Consider the following 17,759-nt stretch of genomic DNA (forward strand, 5'->3'; position numbering starts at 1 on the left):
CAGACAGCTACTCTAACAGCTAAAAATTATCTGTTTCATTAGTTTTATTACTTGGACATCATTTGTTTTTTTCAAATTCCCCAACTGGCAAAAACTTTATTTAACATAAATTTCCATCTCTTTCTACTCAACAGGATTCCTATTATATGTATTACATGATCAATGCCAACAGCAGCCAGCAAATACCAGTACAAAAACCCCACAGCCTATGTATAACTTAAGATTTAGCTACATAATATATTTTTTTTTCTAAACCACTAAGATTTAAACAGTTTTAGGGCAGATTAGTTTTCATAGGCACCACTCACCAAGGTACCTCGTATGTGAAAAGACAGTTTTGAGCCTGCTGCCTTCAAAAAGATTCAGAAAGTGTTGGCTTTTACAACTACCTTTTCCTTAAATTACAGTTTTTCAAAAATACTTTGTCAAATAAACGTAGCTATATTTTCCTATGCATTTTAAAAAATGTAACATAGTGCTTGCAATACAAAACTTTTTTATAGTCGCCTAGAACATTGCAGAATCAGTTTGTATTTATTATTTCATTTTAAAGAATTTAGACAGGGAACACATTTTTATCTGTTTACTATATCCAGAACATTGTCAGCACCATAAAGTGCATGAACTGGTTTTATTAGGTATCTAAAAATACTTCTATTAACTTCAGAATTTCTAAACCCTTTAAAGTTGACTACACAAAAATATCTATGATAATTAAATTTAGGTCCTGAACAACTTGATGTAAATGCCTTAAAGAGAAGCCTATTCAAATACAGATACAACTCTGTCAGTGGCACACGGAGTTAGCTTATCTCCTCTAATTAAATTTTTAATTTGACCTTGAAGTGTGTACTTTCAGAAATAAAAGTAAAAGCTAACCTGGACTAATAAGTGTCCCAAGTTGGAGAAATATGTGTCATTTTCTTTTACTTTATTAATCTGCTTCATTAATTGCAGCAACATTTCAGCAGCTCCTTTGTTGACCATTTCATTAAGGAGTACTGCATTTCCAGACATGAATTTTATAGCTCCCATGCAATACAGGAGAGCTTCACTGTTTTTTTGTAGATCTTCAGTTCTCAGGACCTCCAACAAACAATCTAAAAGGAAAATTATTATTCAGAAAGCCTAATATTAACATTTATAGTTGATACAGTCCAGTCATTTAAGAGATTCACAATTGCAAAAAAAAAAAAAAAAAAAAAAAACACCTCAGATTGAACTCTTACATTTCTAATAAGTGGGGTAGAAAAATTGGGTATTTGGATTGAAACCAAGAAACAATTATTGATGAATAAGAGAATGGGCCTGACTTTTGTTCTCCCAGGCTTCAAGAACCAGCATCAGTTGTAAACACATAGCAGTAGTCATTGAAATCCTCAGTCAAGATTTGCAAAAGTGATTTTGTGTGCCTGGAATTTTGTGTACTAAACTTGAGATATTCTAAAGAGGTTTATTCCTACTACTTCCTTAAAAATCAAACGTCTTAAAGCAACTCAAATGGAGCACTAAAAAGTACAGCTGCGTAATTCAAATCTCACATTTGAAGTCTGTTTGTAGCCTTTTTAGATTTACTTTTTCATAGAATCATAGAATGTGTTGGGTTGGAAGGGACTTTTAAAGGTCATCTAGTTTTTTATGTAGGTAAAGTTATTGTAAAAGTTTTGCTTTATGCTGCCACTGTCAGATACCTGAAATGTTAAAATTAACAGTTGTTAGCACAAACCCAGTGTATCTTTCACAGTAAAAATTGAGACATTCTGAATTTGATGAGTGTATCTTCAATAAATAAGTAATCCTAACCAAATTTATACTTTTGAATTTCTAGTAACTGATTGAAACTGATACTTAATTCTGCTTCCTGCATTCCATCCAGCTGAATAAAAATATTTTTTCCTCTCATTAAACTCAAGAAATTTCTAAAGTTTTTTTCTGTCTCAACTGAAGTACATGGGTGTATATGGATGAAGTACACACACTTTAGGCTCTTGCCCAAACTCTCACCCTCACCAACTGCCTAGCAACCAGCTAAACCACTTGGGTTATGGCAGTGTGAGAGATCAGTTTCAGGTCCTGCTCTGCTCAGTAGCAAACAGGGTCTTGAACAGTAGTTGTCTATTTTGGGATGAACTGTTATTTCTTCTTCTGGAGTTACTCCAATGCGCATAAATAGTTCACAGGGCCAGAGAAAGAAAAAGAAATTGAACCTATAACCCAGTGACTGCAACATGAATCTGGGTGATTATGATGATAACTCAAGTTCATCATCTTTGGCCTGGATGAGGTAGCTCCAAAACATAAAGAGTGGATAAACAAACAAACAAAATCCTACCAAAAACATTCCTTCCTCTATTATTTTTTAAAATACAGGGAAAGAAGAGCAAGTGAAAGAAAAGTGAATGAAGACAGAAAGGAGAGGAAAAAAACCAATGCTTACACGGACATAGGCACCCAGCTTGTCCAGATTTTTGTATGATGCTAATCTCTACAAAACTGTAGTTTTCAGTATCCAAAGTCAGTTGAGCTATCTGACCTGTTCTCTTTTCTCCAAGTCCTTTCCTGTTGATCTTACTACTGGAAAGGCTTAGCTGGTCTTTATTTCTGACAACACTCACATACTAAACTCTAAGACCATCAATACTCTCATCTGTTTAAGCAGATATACACATATACTTTAACTTATGCACTTGCAATAAATGCTTGCAAGGTCAAGGCCTACGTTAATAAAACATGATGAAGTTTTAATGAAAGGAATTACTATCAATTGATACTGAGTATCATTCATACACTGTCATTTTCTTCATATTTCTCATATTTGCAAGGTGTGTGTGGATAACATAAATACGGTTACAATTGTGAAGGAGTTCTTAGAGCCGTTGCTGACAACTCTCCAAATCCATTGTCTCAATGTGCAGCAGCAGCTAAAAAAGCCAATGATTAGTCTCAATATCCTTCCTGATGATGGCCAGCAACACAGCATTATTTCACTTTTATAAAATTTGGTGCGGACACATCTTGACTTGTATAGACAATTTTGCTCTGTACAATTCAAGAAAGATCTACTGGAGTTCAAGAAGGTACAGAGAAGGGCTACTAAAACAACTGAGAGAATGACACAGTATCGTTTCAAAGAGAGAGCTAAAAGGCTGAGATGCCTCAATCGGAAGAGAAGGCAGAGATATGTGATATGACTGGTTTAAAAATTTGTGAAGTGGAGGGTAAGCTGAATGAAGAAACTTACAAATCCCGCAAAACTACAAGCAGGGGTATGATGAAAAGTAGATAGGTTTAAAACAGGAGACAGAACTTCTCCTTGTTGCTCTATGAAACTGTAGAGGCAGACAGAACCAGAAAGTTCAAAAGGGAATTAGACAAATTAATGAAAAAAAGATCTATAAACAGAGACTAAAAACGATTAGGCAGGGACGCACCACCTAATGTCCCTAATAGAATGTAACAATTCTGGATGGTAGGGTACTGCAGGGAAACAGATCACAGGAAATTCCTAGGCTTCCATGCTCTCCCTAAACAGCATCCCCTATTGCCATCATTACACACAGAATACCAGACTAGATGGACCGTTAGTTTGACTTAGCAGGCAGTTTTTACTGCATTAACTGTGAGAATGGTTCTTGAAAGATGATTAACTATTGAATTTCAACATCTAACTTATATACAAGAACAGAATACATACCCAATAATCTATCATTTTGAATGATGTAATCATTTTTTTCATTCCTGCAAATTTTAAATGCAAGCTTGCAAACACCGAGAAGATTTTTTCCATCCACTTTCATCTGCAAATAAAGTAATAGACATAAAAATCACAACTAAAATCTACATACAAAAATGCACCATAACATTTTACAAGCTCAGACACATTGGCAAACTTGTATTCTCACAGATCTATTAAATTCCAGCTGAAAACCTGACAGTACACTGAGCCAAACTGAAAAGTTTGCAGAACTAAAGGATTCTGAAACCTATTTAGTTTAAGCTCTATTTAGCAAACTGTGCTGACTGACTTTAAAATAACATTATATACAAACTTCTTATGTATTTTCTGCTGGTAGCATATCAATAACTTGCACAATTTTATTTCTCTAATTCACTCTTAGAGAGAAATTCTGCACAGGATTCACTGGTTCGGCGTCTATGGCCACACCACAAAGAACTCCAGCACAACAATACACGTCATAATGAAAGTTATTCTCAAATATTAGAAAACAAGATCTTATGATGTACTAACGGTCATTGAGAGATCATGAAAGGGCAGTAAAACTGTTAAAAATACAATGAGAAATCTCTTCTCGGCATTTCAAGGGCAATTTCTTCTCTTGTTCTTGATTTCTAAAAGATGCCACAGAAAAATGTCTGTAAAATAACTTTTTTTGTGTTTTATAAGCACCACTTACATCTATGCAGTATCCGAATATATAATTATATCTTCTGAATAAGATAACATACACTAGCTTAAAGGAGTCCCTTCTCCCAACACACACACACAAATTACTTAAATGTCTACAACACAATGCTAGGTGGTATCCTTTCACCAGTGACTGTCCATACACACTTAGTAGAAGCTGAACCAATAGGTTCAAAAGCACCAACTTAATTGAGAGTTTTAACTGTAAATACTGGAGAAAGAGATAATTACACTTACTCAATTTACAAAAAAAAACCCAAAACTGCTTGGGTATTTTCAGATAAAGGTGTTTAATAAGGTCAAGATATGATTCAAAAACTAAGCTTCATTTCCATGTGTAATTTTTTAAATTATTGTTTTGTTTAAATCCCTGCATGTGTATCCCAGCTAAGGACACTGTCTCTTTTCCATGCCTAAGCAATATTCCTGCCACCATACGCTAGCTATCCTATTTTGTGTCCCTCCTTCGTCCCCCAGACCTACTTTCTCTGCAAAATATAGGCTCCAACAAGTGCCGATCTGGATGAATGGGAGACTAGTATCCATATGGCAAGAAATTGTGCTTAGGAAAGGGTTAGTTTAGACACAGTTTACAAATATGAAATGAAAAATTAAATGCAAGTTGTAATTCACAATTTTGAGCTTCACATTCTACCAAACAGCATTTTAAAACACTTACAGCCAGAATAATCTTTGCCAGCTTCAGGCAAAGTGGATCTGAATCAACGTCCACAAGTTTATATAATAACTTCAGAAGCACACTTCTCCTTTTAAATCTTTTGCCAAGCATATTTCCTTCATTCAAGGTTTGATAGAGCTTGGTGCAAGCCAGACAAAGATTTTCTATATTGTCTTCTACTTGAAGGGGGCAGGAAGGGAGAGAAAAACAAAAAATTATCATCGGTGCCACCTCTTCCAGAGCCTTTCAATAGACAAAGACACAGGAGAACAAAATAAAGAATAGGTTCCACAACAACAAAAATAAGGTGCCTAATAAATCTCTTAAAATGATAACGCGATTCTCAGAAAGTTTTATTCTGCTCTTCCAAAAAGAAGAGATTCAAGGCAAGAAATCACAGAGCCAAAATAATACCTAAAGCTAAAATGAAACTCACCTTTAATGCTTAATAATCAGAGTGACCAAATATCTACCAGGAAACTGTGAATCTGAATATATTTCTTTAAAGAGCTCCAACAAACATTACATGTGAAAAAGAGACAGTTAAGGAATATTCTTCTGTCCATATACATAACCAAATATATCAAACCCTGCTGGGATTACAAACAAGTGAGTGTAAAAACTCGTTAGAACTCTCTGATGCATAGCAGAGGTGCAAGATATATTTTAGTGGACTGTTGGCCTATTGACATAAAAGTCATCTACCTCCTAACCCGAGTCCCTCAGACACTATTTAAAAAAATACAAATATAAAACCTGCAGTAAACTATTACAAATTCTGCATCTCAACACAATGGAATAATGTACGTGTTTACTTTAGAGGCAAAAGGAAAAGTCTTGCCTATTTTAAAATTTAAGGGGTTGTTTGGTTGTTTTTTTTTCTTTTCGTACATTTGCTTTTGTCTACAAGGTGACACTAATAAAGCACCATATAAAGACATTCAAACTGCCTGCAAAAACTCTGCATTTACTCCGGATGTACTTCACAGCTGAAATAGAGTCATATTCAAGGAGGCAAAGCACTTGCGATAAAATATGTATGGACAGGAAATTACAACAAAAAACATTATATCTGAGGCCCCAAACCTGTAGGCAGATTCAAGGACCCACCTTTCATGCTGAGCAGTGCCGGGAAGCTCTCAATTTGCAATCATCACACTCAAGCAACAGCAATGACTATTCCATTTCTACTCCCATCATGACAGAAAATTTAACAAAATTTAGCATGATTCTAAACCCTCTACTCCAGGAAGCAGTGAAATAGGAGTGTCAAGGAACCAAAATTGAAAGGACTCCACTCCATTTCATCAAAATTAGCAACAACAAAAGTTATTCATCCCATGGGGCATTTTTGAAGCTTATCCTCCCTTGAGTACTGGACTGTAACAAAATAAAGTATTTGCTCCTCTAGGAAAAGAAAATTTGGGGTTCTACTTGTTTTTGTCATGTAACAATCATTCATAAGATATTCATAAGATTTAAGACAATATTAAGTTCCAGGTTAAACTTCAGATTTGTTTTTGAATTGAGAGTTTTCTGCAAGTATTTCTGAGGAAGAAAGGGGAAGAAAAAGGCTTTTCTATTAATACATAAAAAGCTAATTGTGACCTGAATGCACATGCAGGGAATTAGCTGAAAGGTATGAAGCAAGTGACTGCACACAAAATTTAAAAATATTGAATTACCAACGGATCCACTCAAAACATTAAAATTATGGAATTCTAATATCCATTTTGATATGAAAAACTTCAATTGTGCAGTAAACAGCCTAAATAAAGCAATATAACATGCAGCTGCAGAAGGCAATAATGCAATTCAGTTACAATCGATGTGAATATACAAGAAGCAGCAAAACTCTTAACTTTAAGGTTTTTGTAGTACTACGTTCAGTCAACTGGTAAGAAAGTATCATTTGATAATTTCATTTATTATTAGAAAAACTAACCCATAATCAAGTTTTTAAAAAAAGCTAAAAAAAAACCCCAAAACGCTAACCAAATCGAGTAAAGACTGAGGAAAAGGGGCATGAAAACTGATTTACCTTAGTTACATTCATGACAAGGGAAAGACATGATTAGATTTTACCTCTAAATAATATTTTGCTTACCTATAAAGAACATCTCACTATGCAAAACTTAACTCAGTGGCTCATATTTGACAACCTCAGCGTTAAGCAAGGAAAATGTGAAGTTGCATAGCTGTTTTCAAATTTCCTGATCACTGTTTTTCTACGTATCACTGACAGATGTGGGAATTAGAATCCTGTCTTTTTAAAATAATGATATATTTTGGGAATCACTCAGTACTGTACAGGTGTTTCATACTCCTCAACATCTGCAAAATTATGCAAAAAAATATTTTAATCTGTACCATGCTATAATGAACACTGCAAAAGATCCTGTAAAACAGAATCAATCCCTTAATTTGACACTCGCTTTTAAGCGCTTGTAAAAATAAATCTACTTTCTATATTCCTACCATTCAAATAAAAATAATGTCTAGAGAAGTCACCTAAACAAGTCGTTGAATGAAACATTAAAATGGATTTCAGGGTTCAATCTTTCAAACCATACTTGATTTACGCAATTTTGCTTCAATATTCTGGGTCATTGCATACTTTTCTGAGACATCTAACACTTTAAGCACAGATGAAAATTTTCATTAAGATTTCCTTAGTTTTCAACCTTCAACACAGTCTATGCTTAAAACAGTGAATCTGTGCAGCACTGCATTCTTAAAACTATTACCTCATCACTGACTGCTAAACTGGCAGAGCTATGTTGTCTAAAATAAGGTAATTTAACCAGAAAAGATCTTCTCTAAACCAGTATTTATTTTTTACAAAATCACAAGTGCTTGAGGTTGGAAGGGACCTCTGGAGGTCATCTGGTGCAACCCCCCTGGCTCAAGCAGGGCCACCTACAGACACTTGCCCAGGCCAGTTTTACAGTGCAAAGTCACCGAACATATGAAAGCATATAAGGCTACATAGTCCAACTACTGTTATTCTTCTCTAGTAAACAAATGAGTCCCATGTTTCTCGTAGGAAATAGTACAGAAAATACTCCCTTTCAAGAACAGTGTTACCCACCTTCTTCCAGTTCGTGCAGAATTGGTAGAATCTTTATATGCCAAAAGATTTCTTCCTCTTCCAATTCATTTATTCTTGTTTCATCCTCTGAGCCTTCAAAATACATTCAAAACAAAGCACATATTCAGTGAAGGTTTCAGCTTTTACACAAATAAATAGCTACACCAGTCAGAAAAAAAAAAAATCTAAAAATGACACATTTTGCTATATTCTGGGTTATTCTATCTACTGAAGCTTTTGTTTTTATTTAGATTTTCTCAAAAACATAAGTTTGAAACAAAACTAGATGGATAAATGTTTTGATATGTAAAGCTGTACCGTAAAGCCAGATTTGTTTTTGTTTGCCGACATTAATGTTTCATTTCATCGCTGAATTGGAAAGTAATGACTACTTTCACATCAATGTGTCCTACTATTTTTCAGCTCTGTGTCCATGTGACAGCTTATTCTGTGTTAAAAAATATCCATACTACAGACAATCTTCTAGGATTGTACAATTTTTTCTAGTACACATGCACAATATTACAATAAGCTTGGTTAACTGACTTTTTGGTCAGTTAGGGAAAAACAGTCTTGTTAGCTATTATATCCTGTAAGCAATTCTAACGATTACATGCAATTAGTTTTGAGAACTTCTCGACTAAATTTTTGTAAAATGCATGTTTCACTCCTACTCTTTGTCACGTTAAACAATTTCTCACACAGGATCTTGGGAAATCAATAGCAAACTACAGATATCTGAAAGATGGTTTGCCTCCAATAAACATGTCAGAAGCCTTGAAGACAACCAACTCCCAGTTTTCTTGGCCATCCTCAACCAATTTCCTCCACAGTGACTGAAAAAGAGCTACCGCTCATTATCAGAAACCTTGTCCACTTCACAAAGGGAAGTTTTAAAAAAAAATTTCCCTTTTTTTACACTTTGCTTCAAAAAGAAAAGACAAAAAAAAGGTCTATCAGCAGACATCAAGTTAAAAATTGGTAGACCAAAAAATCAGCAGTCCGGCATTCTCCTGGAAACAAGACTGGGAGCGTGGATCTGTTTTCAGATTGGATAAAGGAGTTGGTGAAGCACAGTTTATTGAAAAATGGATTCCAGCACTGACTTTCATATGGATACAACATCATTAGGAATTATTCCGACTTGCTGAACATCCTTTTCACATTCACCTGGCAGTATGTGAATTGACAGAATTCTGGTCTTGACCATTGTCCCACTACAGCTGGACAGCCAGAGTTTCGGAGCAACTTGAGTTTTAAAGGATCTAACAATTGCTTACAAGGTGCATGTAGGCATCTTTTTGGAGTTCAAGATTAGGTTAAGCTGCTTATCTTGCAGACAATCGAAGTTGTTGTTACAAAGATGGGGTTTGGCTTGTTCTTTTCTTTTCTTTAAAATAGGGAAATAAAAGTCACACAATCCCACTAAGTAACGTGAAGAAAGCCATTAAGACTAGAATATATACTTTTTTTTTTAAAGCAACAGATTTGTCAGAAACTGTATCCTACTGTTCGTTACTAGCTCTTGCATTTAAATGACAGTGTAAATTCTTAACATAATCATTATCAAACACAAAAAATACTGTCCTACATGAGAACACTGATATTAAGAGGTTTGCATCATGAGAACAGTATCTCAGATCTTAAAAAAATTACTGTCTACTGAGCATTACTTGGAACAGAGAAACATTAAAAACTTCCTGATGATTTTGAAAGCTTGCTCTTTAAAAAAAAATCCAGATTCTTTTTGTGTATTTGTATTAACTTTAGCTGTCTGCCTATATTTTCCACAGAATGAATCTATCGATTATATCTGTTTCAACAGATAATACAAAAATGCTGCTGCTTCCTAAGTAATACACTGGTAAGTATGATATTACAAAAACTGTATTGTTGGTGTGTGCATGTATATACATATTAGTATATGTAATTAGGTAATATTATTATTACTTATTTTGCAAACCTTTTTTATTTTCTAGATCAAATGAGTTAATAGCCTTATTTAGATCAACAAGTAGCTTAATTAATAAAACACTACGCAGCATTTGCAATGAAGTGAAAGTTCTGCTTCGGATAATGTAAGAGCACAGCTGAAATAACACTAGAATAGTTTGCACTGTTCCTTCCTGCCACAAAACCCACATATTGACTCAATTATTTCTGTTCTTTCCAATTTGTAACTACCTCTCTTAAACTGAAAGATGGGCCTGACTTTCTAACTATGCACATGCTTAACTTTATTAAGCAAAAAATAAGAATAGTTCACGTAGGCACATGCAGATATGACCAAACTTCTCACTAGAAAAAAAACCAAAAACCAAGCCATTCAATTTTTAGTTCAGAACAAAATTAACTGATTTTTCGTGCCATTCTGCTGCAGTTGTCTCACATTCAGCAGAAAAATACAGCAACCTAAAAATCATAATGGCATAATTTTTTTAAACAAATATCTCTTATAACTAGGAAAAAAAAAGATAATCAGCTTTTACGAAACAGTATTAATCCTAGCAATAAGAATGAATAGGAAAGATTTGATTATAAATAAAAGCAACATTAATAACTTGTAAGCTTGTATGTGTCTCAGTCCTGGGAGATTTTTAAGGTGCTAATGAAAAATTATGGCACTAGTTGTATTTAAAATGTTGCAGAAGCTGTCCTGAACCTTCTAATTGAGCGAATCGCAATTCAACAGCAAAAACACTCAAGCAAAAGAATTCAGCAAGTTGAAGTTCGTTGTCTCAGTTTTTCATAGGTCTTAACCACAGCTTTGCATTCTGGTCAAAAAAAAAAATAATCACTAATCAGTCTACATTTATTGGTTGCTGTTTTTAGCATGTAAATACAAGAGCCTTAGCAACACTGAGCTTTCAAAAGCTGTGTACTGCCTGACTTATTATGTTTAGCCTTTTTGTGGAATACTGAGTGGCTACGAATGTATGAGTATTAAAACAGCCTACCTCCTCTCTAAAATGTGAAAGTATATACACAAATCATATCAGAAAATAGAAATAATCTGTAAATGAACACGCCCTCCAGGACCCTACTATAGAGGAAGAAATGATTGAGAACTCCTACTGCTATCCCACTGTTTATTCTGGGATTAAAGATGAAGTATGCACAAACTAAGGAAGCTACATAATGTTGAAAAAGTAGATATAAAAAGAAACAATCCTAATAGCACACGTGATTTTTTCAACAGCACCAATAAAATAGCACAAATAAATTAAAAGGCTTATAAAACAGAAAACACAGCCCCACAGAATACTAACTCCCATGACAAGGTAAACACTCTCAGCTCTTCTGAAGGAAATGAAAGCAGAGCACATTACAGCCTTCGCCAGAATGATCCAGAATAATTCAACTTCTCAGTTCTGGAAAAATAGTAATAAAGCATAATAATAGCAGAGTAGAAACTTCAGGTTTCCATACCAGACTCTCAAATATGCCCTAGCCATGTATGTCCCGGCTATCAGGAAATATTAATTAAAATCTGTTATGTAAAATTAACAAAATGCATCCCTACAGGGTAATCCAGAATCTTTGTCTTTAGCTAATACAGCTTGACATAACTTTACTAGTTTCTGTGCGACTATGCCAGTTTACAAAAAGGGATGGGCAAACAAGCTGTTAGTGGACTGGCAAGTTCTTAAGCCTACATATGAGAAAAACAAGAGGAAAGCATCAACAGATTTTTAGAGTGAAGATCTCTTCAATATTGTTTCTCTTCACCAACAACAGTAAAAAAATCCAATACAACTAGAAAACCAAAAATACTACTCAGTGAATAAAGAAGAAAAAGATCAAATCACAAAAATTAGGTTATTTCTATTTGACTGTAGTTTACATTTCTTGACTGGAGATTGAAATGCCTTATGAAGTACCTGTTACTCTTTTCTTCCAGCCTGGACTCCTTGGCCATGCTGAACTTGTGTCCGGCTTTTTCATCTGGTCACTAAAAGATACAGTGCAGACACACACAAAGTATGTTAGAATACAATGCTCAAAATGCTTCTTTCTTCACATGCACTCAGTATGAGATCTAATTGGAAAAGATTAGAAGTTATTTTAATAAGTTTGTAGGTTATCTGCTCATTAAAAATGACATATAAATAAAGCTTCCTCAAGTATGTATTACAAAAAGCTTCTTCAGAAATACTGACATATTTACACCACAAGAGGTCACCGTCATGGAACACAAAACTTAAAGCATTTTCACTTGTACAATAAAACTGAAAGCTGAAACAAACTAAACTGAGAAAGAGCCAATTTTTATTTTATCATCAGTTTCATTAACTGAATATTATCTGAAGTAGCTTAAAACTGTAAGTTCATCCATTCACAAGGACAGTGATTTCTTCCAATAGAACTAACACTTAAAAGATTTAACGAGAAGAATTTTCAAAGCAGCAAACATTATAGTAACCCTTTTGTAAATATTAGAATTTCCAGGTCTGCCTGTGAACTATTGCTAACTGCATAGTGCTCACTAGTTCTGTTAGTACAAGAAACACGTATGTTGTCATTTCATTGAAAAGCAACAGTGAGTAATGCCATAATTCCCGCTGATTGTATGATTAGTCTTTCTTTGGCCAGAGGAAACTACTCCATACATCTGTGATAAATCTATTCTGTTTGCCGAGCAACACACTAGCAGCCCTGATCTAAAAGAAATATACAAGATATAGACTCTTTTTGCTAGTAAACAGGAATCTTTCCTCCTTTAAATTCTGTACTAAAGACAAAGGTCTTAATCTATGTTTTCTATACTTCTCATCTGTTTAACACTTCTCTTTCCATTTATAGTTCATGTACCAATATCCTAATCTCCTAAATTTCTGTCTAAAGATAACAGTAGTGTTTTAGCAATGTTATTTCAATTTTATTTTTTTTAAACCTGTTAATTTAGTTGCTATAAGGCTTAAAGCTGAACTGTTGTTTAAGTGGTTTGCTGGATTGGCGCCTAAATCCTGTCTGCCAGTCCAGACAGAAGATGTAAGTCATCCTATCAACAGATGGAGACAGAATAAAAGACAAAGCTCTTGTAAGATCACTTGCCTACAAAAGGGACTGGAAAGCTCACTGTGATCAGTCAAAAATTTCCCAAGCAATCACATTACAGAGGAACACTTGCTTCATTATGGCTAACAGTGAATAATGCTTTCTTTTTACAGCACGAGGATTTAAATGCTCCAAAATCCAAATGCTTACACAAACTACCTTGAAATTATTTCAGCTCATATACAGCAATTCTTACTCCTCTGGGAAAGCAATGCTTTGAAAAAAAAAAAAAAAAGAAAAAAAAGTAGACAAGTGCTTGCATCTCTACTCTAAAATAGACTGACATCTGTAAGAAAGGTTTCTACAGCACACATTAAATACAGTTCAACATATTAACAGAAATCAAAATTTAGTTCAATTTATGTTAATATCTTGTCCTACAAACTTTAAAAGTTTAAGAAATCATTCTACAAGGTTCAGCCATCCCTGAAATCAAGACTATAGCCTGACTTCAGCCACCAAATGCTAATCCAGCTATATTCAGAAATCAGTACCTTCAGAATTACAGGTAGCCATGATGATACTATCTGCCTACGTGAATACAGATGTCTGAGTTTGCTTTCCTCAGAAAAAGAATTTTGTAACTATATCCTGCCTGTGCCTCTTTCCCTAAAATGTAAATCCAAGAAACCTCAACAAAGACAATCCTACAAGTTTTGTAGGAAACAAAAACAGGTGAATAGAAAAGACACTAAAGCAAAGGATGTGGTAACCTGAACATTTATCAGATAGAAACACCACATATGCAAGATGAAGGGTAAGATCATGTCAAAGTCTGAAGTGCCTTAAAAAACGGTATGGTTTGTAACCTATGATTCTGTAAATACCAGTATCAACCAGTTTAGAGACCTAGATGAGCAGGAAAGCAGATTGCTGTACTGCTGGTATTCACAGAACTACCTGTACGTTTGGGAAACGTCCTCATAAATTAAACAGCTTAACTGGAACTTTCATTATTTACAGAAAAAGAATACACTGAATACGTACATAAATGAGAATGACTGGTGGGCAGGCTTATCTATAGGGAGTATGTACAATTTATGAATGTTGTGAGAGATTATAAAATCCCTTTATGTATCTTTACCATGCTGCCAACTCCATTTTAGTTTACAGAGACTTGTTTCTTTGTTATCTTTTCACTTTCATGCAGGGCTGAAACTTAGGCAGCAATATCTTGTTAAGAACTATGCAGTTAAAATGTAATCAACCTACTCTAAAAAATAAGTTACCTACTATTGAAGGGAACTGGCTTGTCAAGAGAGTGGTTGCCTTGGAAACAAAGTCAATTGGCAGAAATCCGATCATCTGATAAGGGACTCATCAAGAAATCAACTGACAGAGGCTCTGATGATTTACAGAGGAAAAAGAACTTGGCAACTGGATCATCTCTGTCCTTCTTGTATGAGGGAGCCACAGTAGTCCTCATAGTAGCCACTATGAGGAACTGTGCTTTCTTGAATGTACACAGACTACAAGGACTTCCAAAAGGAAGGTGAGCCAGCACTGCAGCGGTGTGTTCAGTATTTTTCCTTGGAGAAAGAATGCATAATTAAGTGAAAGCAGCATTTATTTCAGAAACTCTGCATGTTTAGATGTTTACTTGCTTGCTCTTGCCATAAGCCTCTTGTTAATGGTAAATCTGCAAAGTCTCACGTTCAGTGGTATTCCAGGGAAAACTACATTTCGGTCGTGGTTTAACCCCAACCGGCAGCTAGAACCACACAGCTGCTTGCTCACTCCCCCCCAGTTGCGACAGGGGAGAGAATCAGAACAGTAAAAGTGAGGAAAAACTCATTTGTTGAGATAAAGACAGTTTAATAGGTAGAGCAAAAGCCACGCACACAAGCGAAGCGAAACAAGGAATTCATTCACTGTTTCCCATCGGCAGGCAGGTGTTCAGCCATCTCCAAGAAAGCAGGGCTCCATCACGGTTATTTGGGAAGACAAACACCATAATTCCGAATGTGTCCCCCCCTTTCTTCTTCTTCCCCCCCCCACCTTTTTATACTGAGCATGATGTTATATGGCATGGAACTTCCCTTTGGTCAGCTGGGGTCAGCTGTCCCGGCTGGGTCTCCTCCCAACTTCTTGTGCACTCCCAGCCCTCACTGGCGGGGCAGTGTGAGGAGCAGAAAAGGCCTTGACTGCTTAGCAACAACTAAAAACATCACTGTTTTACCAACACTATTTTCATCCCAAATCCAAAACATAGCACTATACCAGCTGCTAGTAAGAAAGTTAAGTCTATCCCAATTGAAACCATGGCAATTTCTCAGAACTGCATCCCAGAGGCAAAGAATTGGTCTAGTTCTCTCCAAAGAAGCCGCACACGACAGGAAGGTCGGATTCACAAAGGTGGGTATAAGATCCCAATAGAGAAATAGTGCCTGGGCTCTCTCCCCATACTGCAGAGCCTTAAACATCTGAGAATCTGGCCGCCTCTTTACAGTCTGGCAATAGGCCTGAGTTTTGGGCCACACCTTTCCATACAGTTAGAGCATGAGCATGGTCCCTGCTATGGTTTTGGCCCAAGAAAGGTAGTACTTTCCTTGACAAGTGTCTCGGCACAGGGCACAGACAAACAGATGTAGGGACATTCCCAGACAACCCTTTGTGCGTGGGAGGGAGGGGATTAGAGATACTTTCATTGTATTAACATAACCCGTGACACTGCAGTTGGCCACCAAGCCAGAGAGTAACTCCTTTATTCAATTTTTATTAATTATTAGTGCAGATGTAGCCCTGCTGTCCCCGATTATTTAGTTATCAGGTAAGAGGGACACATAGCCTAATACAAACAAGTTAATGCTTCTCTACAGAATTGTCTCTAACAAGCACCTTTGACCAGCGAGGTAGCAAAGCTTAACTGGAAAGAAAAGAGAACGTGATCCTCTTCTCTGAATTGTCAAACTCAAAGGCATTCCCTCTAGACACTACCCTCTCCTCATGGTGAGGCTCTTGTAACACCTACATATTCTTACAACTTTGGGAGACGACACTAGAAAATATGGAAGTGTGAGAAGAACAGAGGAGTGCAGTAACTGAGGTAGTGCACTAAGGGATGAAGAATATGATGGTTAGTTTCCAGAGTAGAGTAGGAATAACAGGGAATGAGCAAAAGATAAGGGCAGTGGTATGGAAAAGGCCATAAGCCCCATACTATCTGCTTCTGCAGGTACAAAGATCTCACATGACTTTGCTCCTCCAGAGATAATGAGCCTCTTCTCTTGCACCCACATAAACTGCGAATCTGTGAACTCTCTCTCTTCAAGTAGAGGTAGGAACTGGGACTATCATGTAAATCAGAATCTGAACAGAGTCTTACAAAGGCAGAGAGCTACTCACATGCAGACAGTGGACAGCATGCCCTGAGTAAACGCTGTGAGGAAGTCATACACAGTAGACACTAGCTGGTGTCTGGAAATAGATTTATTTACCATTTTACAACAAGAAAATGACAATGAATTACCAACTTTGTGATCCAGAAGATAACAAGACTCTGCAGAGCACCCTTAACTTTGTATTTAAAGGTATCTTTTGTTGGCGAATTCTACATGACTGCTTAAGGCAACTTCTTTGGGTTGGGGGTGGTTGAAGACATCAGAACCACCAAACTGGCTTCCACTGACAGAAATAGAAGGAATATTAGGCTTAACATCCAAGGACTTTATGGAGACTGACTAACAAAACGCCATTTTCGCTCAGTCAGCTCCACACAAAGCTTTGCAAGGAGTAGTAAATCTCAAACATCAACATTTAAACCAGAAAAGGTAACTTGGAAGATACTTGGAAAAACACACAGCACACTGCCTTCTGAAGGCGTTCACCTGCATAAACTACAATAATACTAGTCCAAAAACCTGTCTTCAACTACCTCTTTTTATGTATCAGAGGAAAACTGGTAAGTACAGACACTCACAGAAAAAACTCTTCAGAAGTTCCTTCCTGATAAGAAGCCTTAGTCTGTGTTGCCACCACGTGAAAGATCTCTTATCATCCATGTGCTCTTGATAAAACATTGGCCTCATTGCTAACTTCTAGTAGCGTTTTCTAAAGTAAAGTAATATTTAGTTGGGGGATGGGATTCAGTTTATTTTTAAATAAATTTTTAAGGCCTTTGAGTTTATTGCCCCTTGATTTCCTTTTACTTCTTTGATGCCCTTTTTCTTAAGTCAGAGACTGTAATTTTGAGCATACAATTTCTACACATCTATATCTGCAGAGCATTTTCTATATCTATAGAACCACAACTCTAATCTTCTAAGTTCCTTCCTTGTAAGCAAATCTAAGCCCCAGATAGTTTCATTGCTTGTACTTAGAGACCTTTTATTTTTTGTCTTTATTTTTAATAAGGTAAACAAAACCAGTTGTACTTTACCTAAAAGTACACTAGCAAACTATGTAACAAAAATATACAAAAGCTATAATAGCTCACACTGAAAGTCCACCTTGCTCAGTGTCTTCTAAAAGTGACCAAAAATTAGCTTCTCAGATGCCTCCAGCAA

At 35.9% G+C, this 17,759-nt stretch overlaps 1 protein-coding gene across 4 annotated transcripts in view; it reads right to left on the bottom strand.

The window, feature by feature from the left end:
- Positions 1-17,759, bottom strand: part of ARMC2 (armadillo repeat containing 2) — a 64,884-nt gene that overhangs the window by 28,387 nt on the left and 18,738 nt on the right. For all 4 annotated transcript variants that reach the window (XM_054196621.1, XM_054196622.1, XM_054196619.1 and 1 more), the window contains 5 exons: positions 12,078-12,148; positions 8,197-8,289; positions 5,106-5,281; positions 3,695-3,797; positions 880-1,100 (listed from right to left, as the gene is read on the bottom strand). In XM_054196621.1, coding sequence (XP_054052596.1) covers positions 880-1,100; positions 3,695-3,797; positions 5,106-5,281; positions 8,197-8,289; positions 12,078-12,148 — 664 coding nt within the window. The remainder of the gene's footprint in view (positions 1-879; positions 1,101-3,694; positions 3,798-5,105; positions 5,282-8,196; positions 8,290-12,077; positions 12,149-17,759) is intronic.

Source organism: Rissa tridactyla, chromosome 3 (assembly GCF_028500815.1).
Source record: "Rissa tridactyla isolate bRisTri1 chromosome 3, bRisTri1.patW.cur.20221130, whole genome shotgun sequence".
Taxonomy (NCBI): Eukaryota; Metazoa; Chordata; class Aves; order Charadriiformes; family Laridae; genus Rissa; species Rissa tridactyla.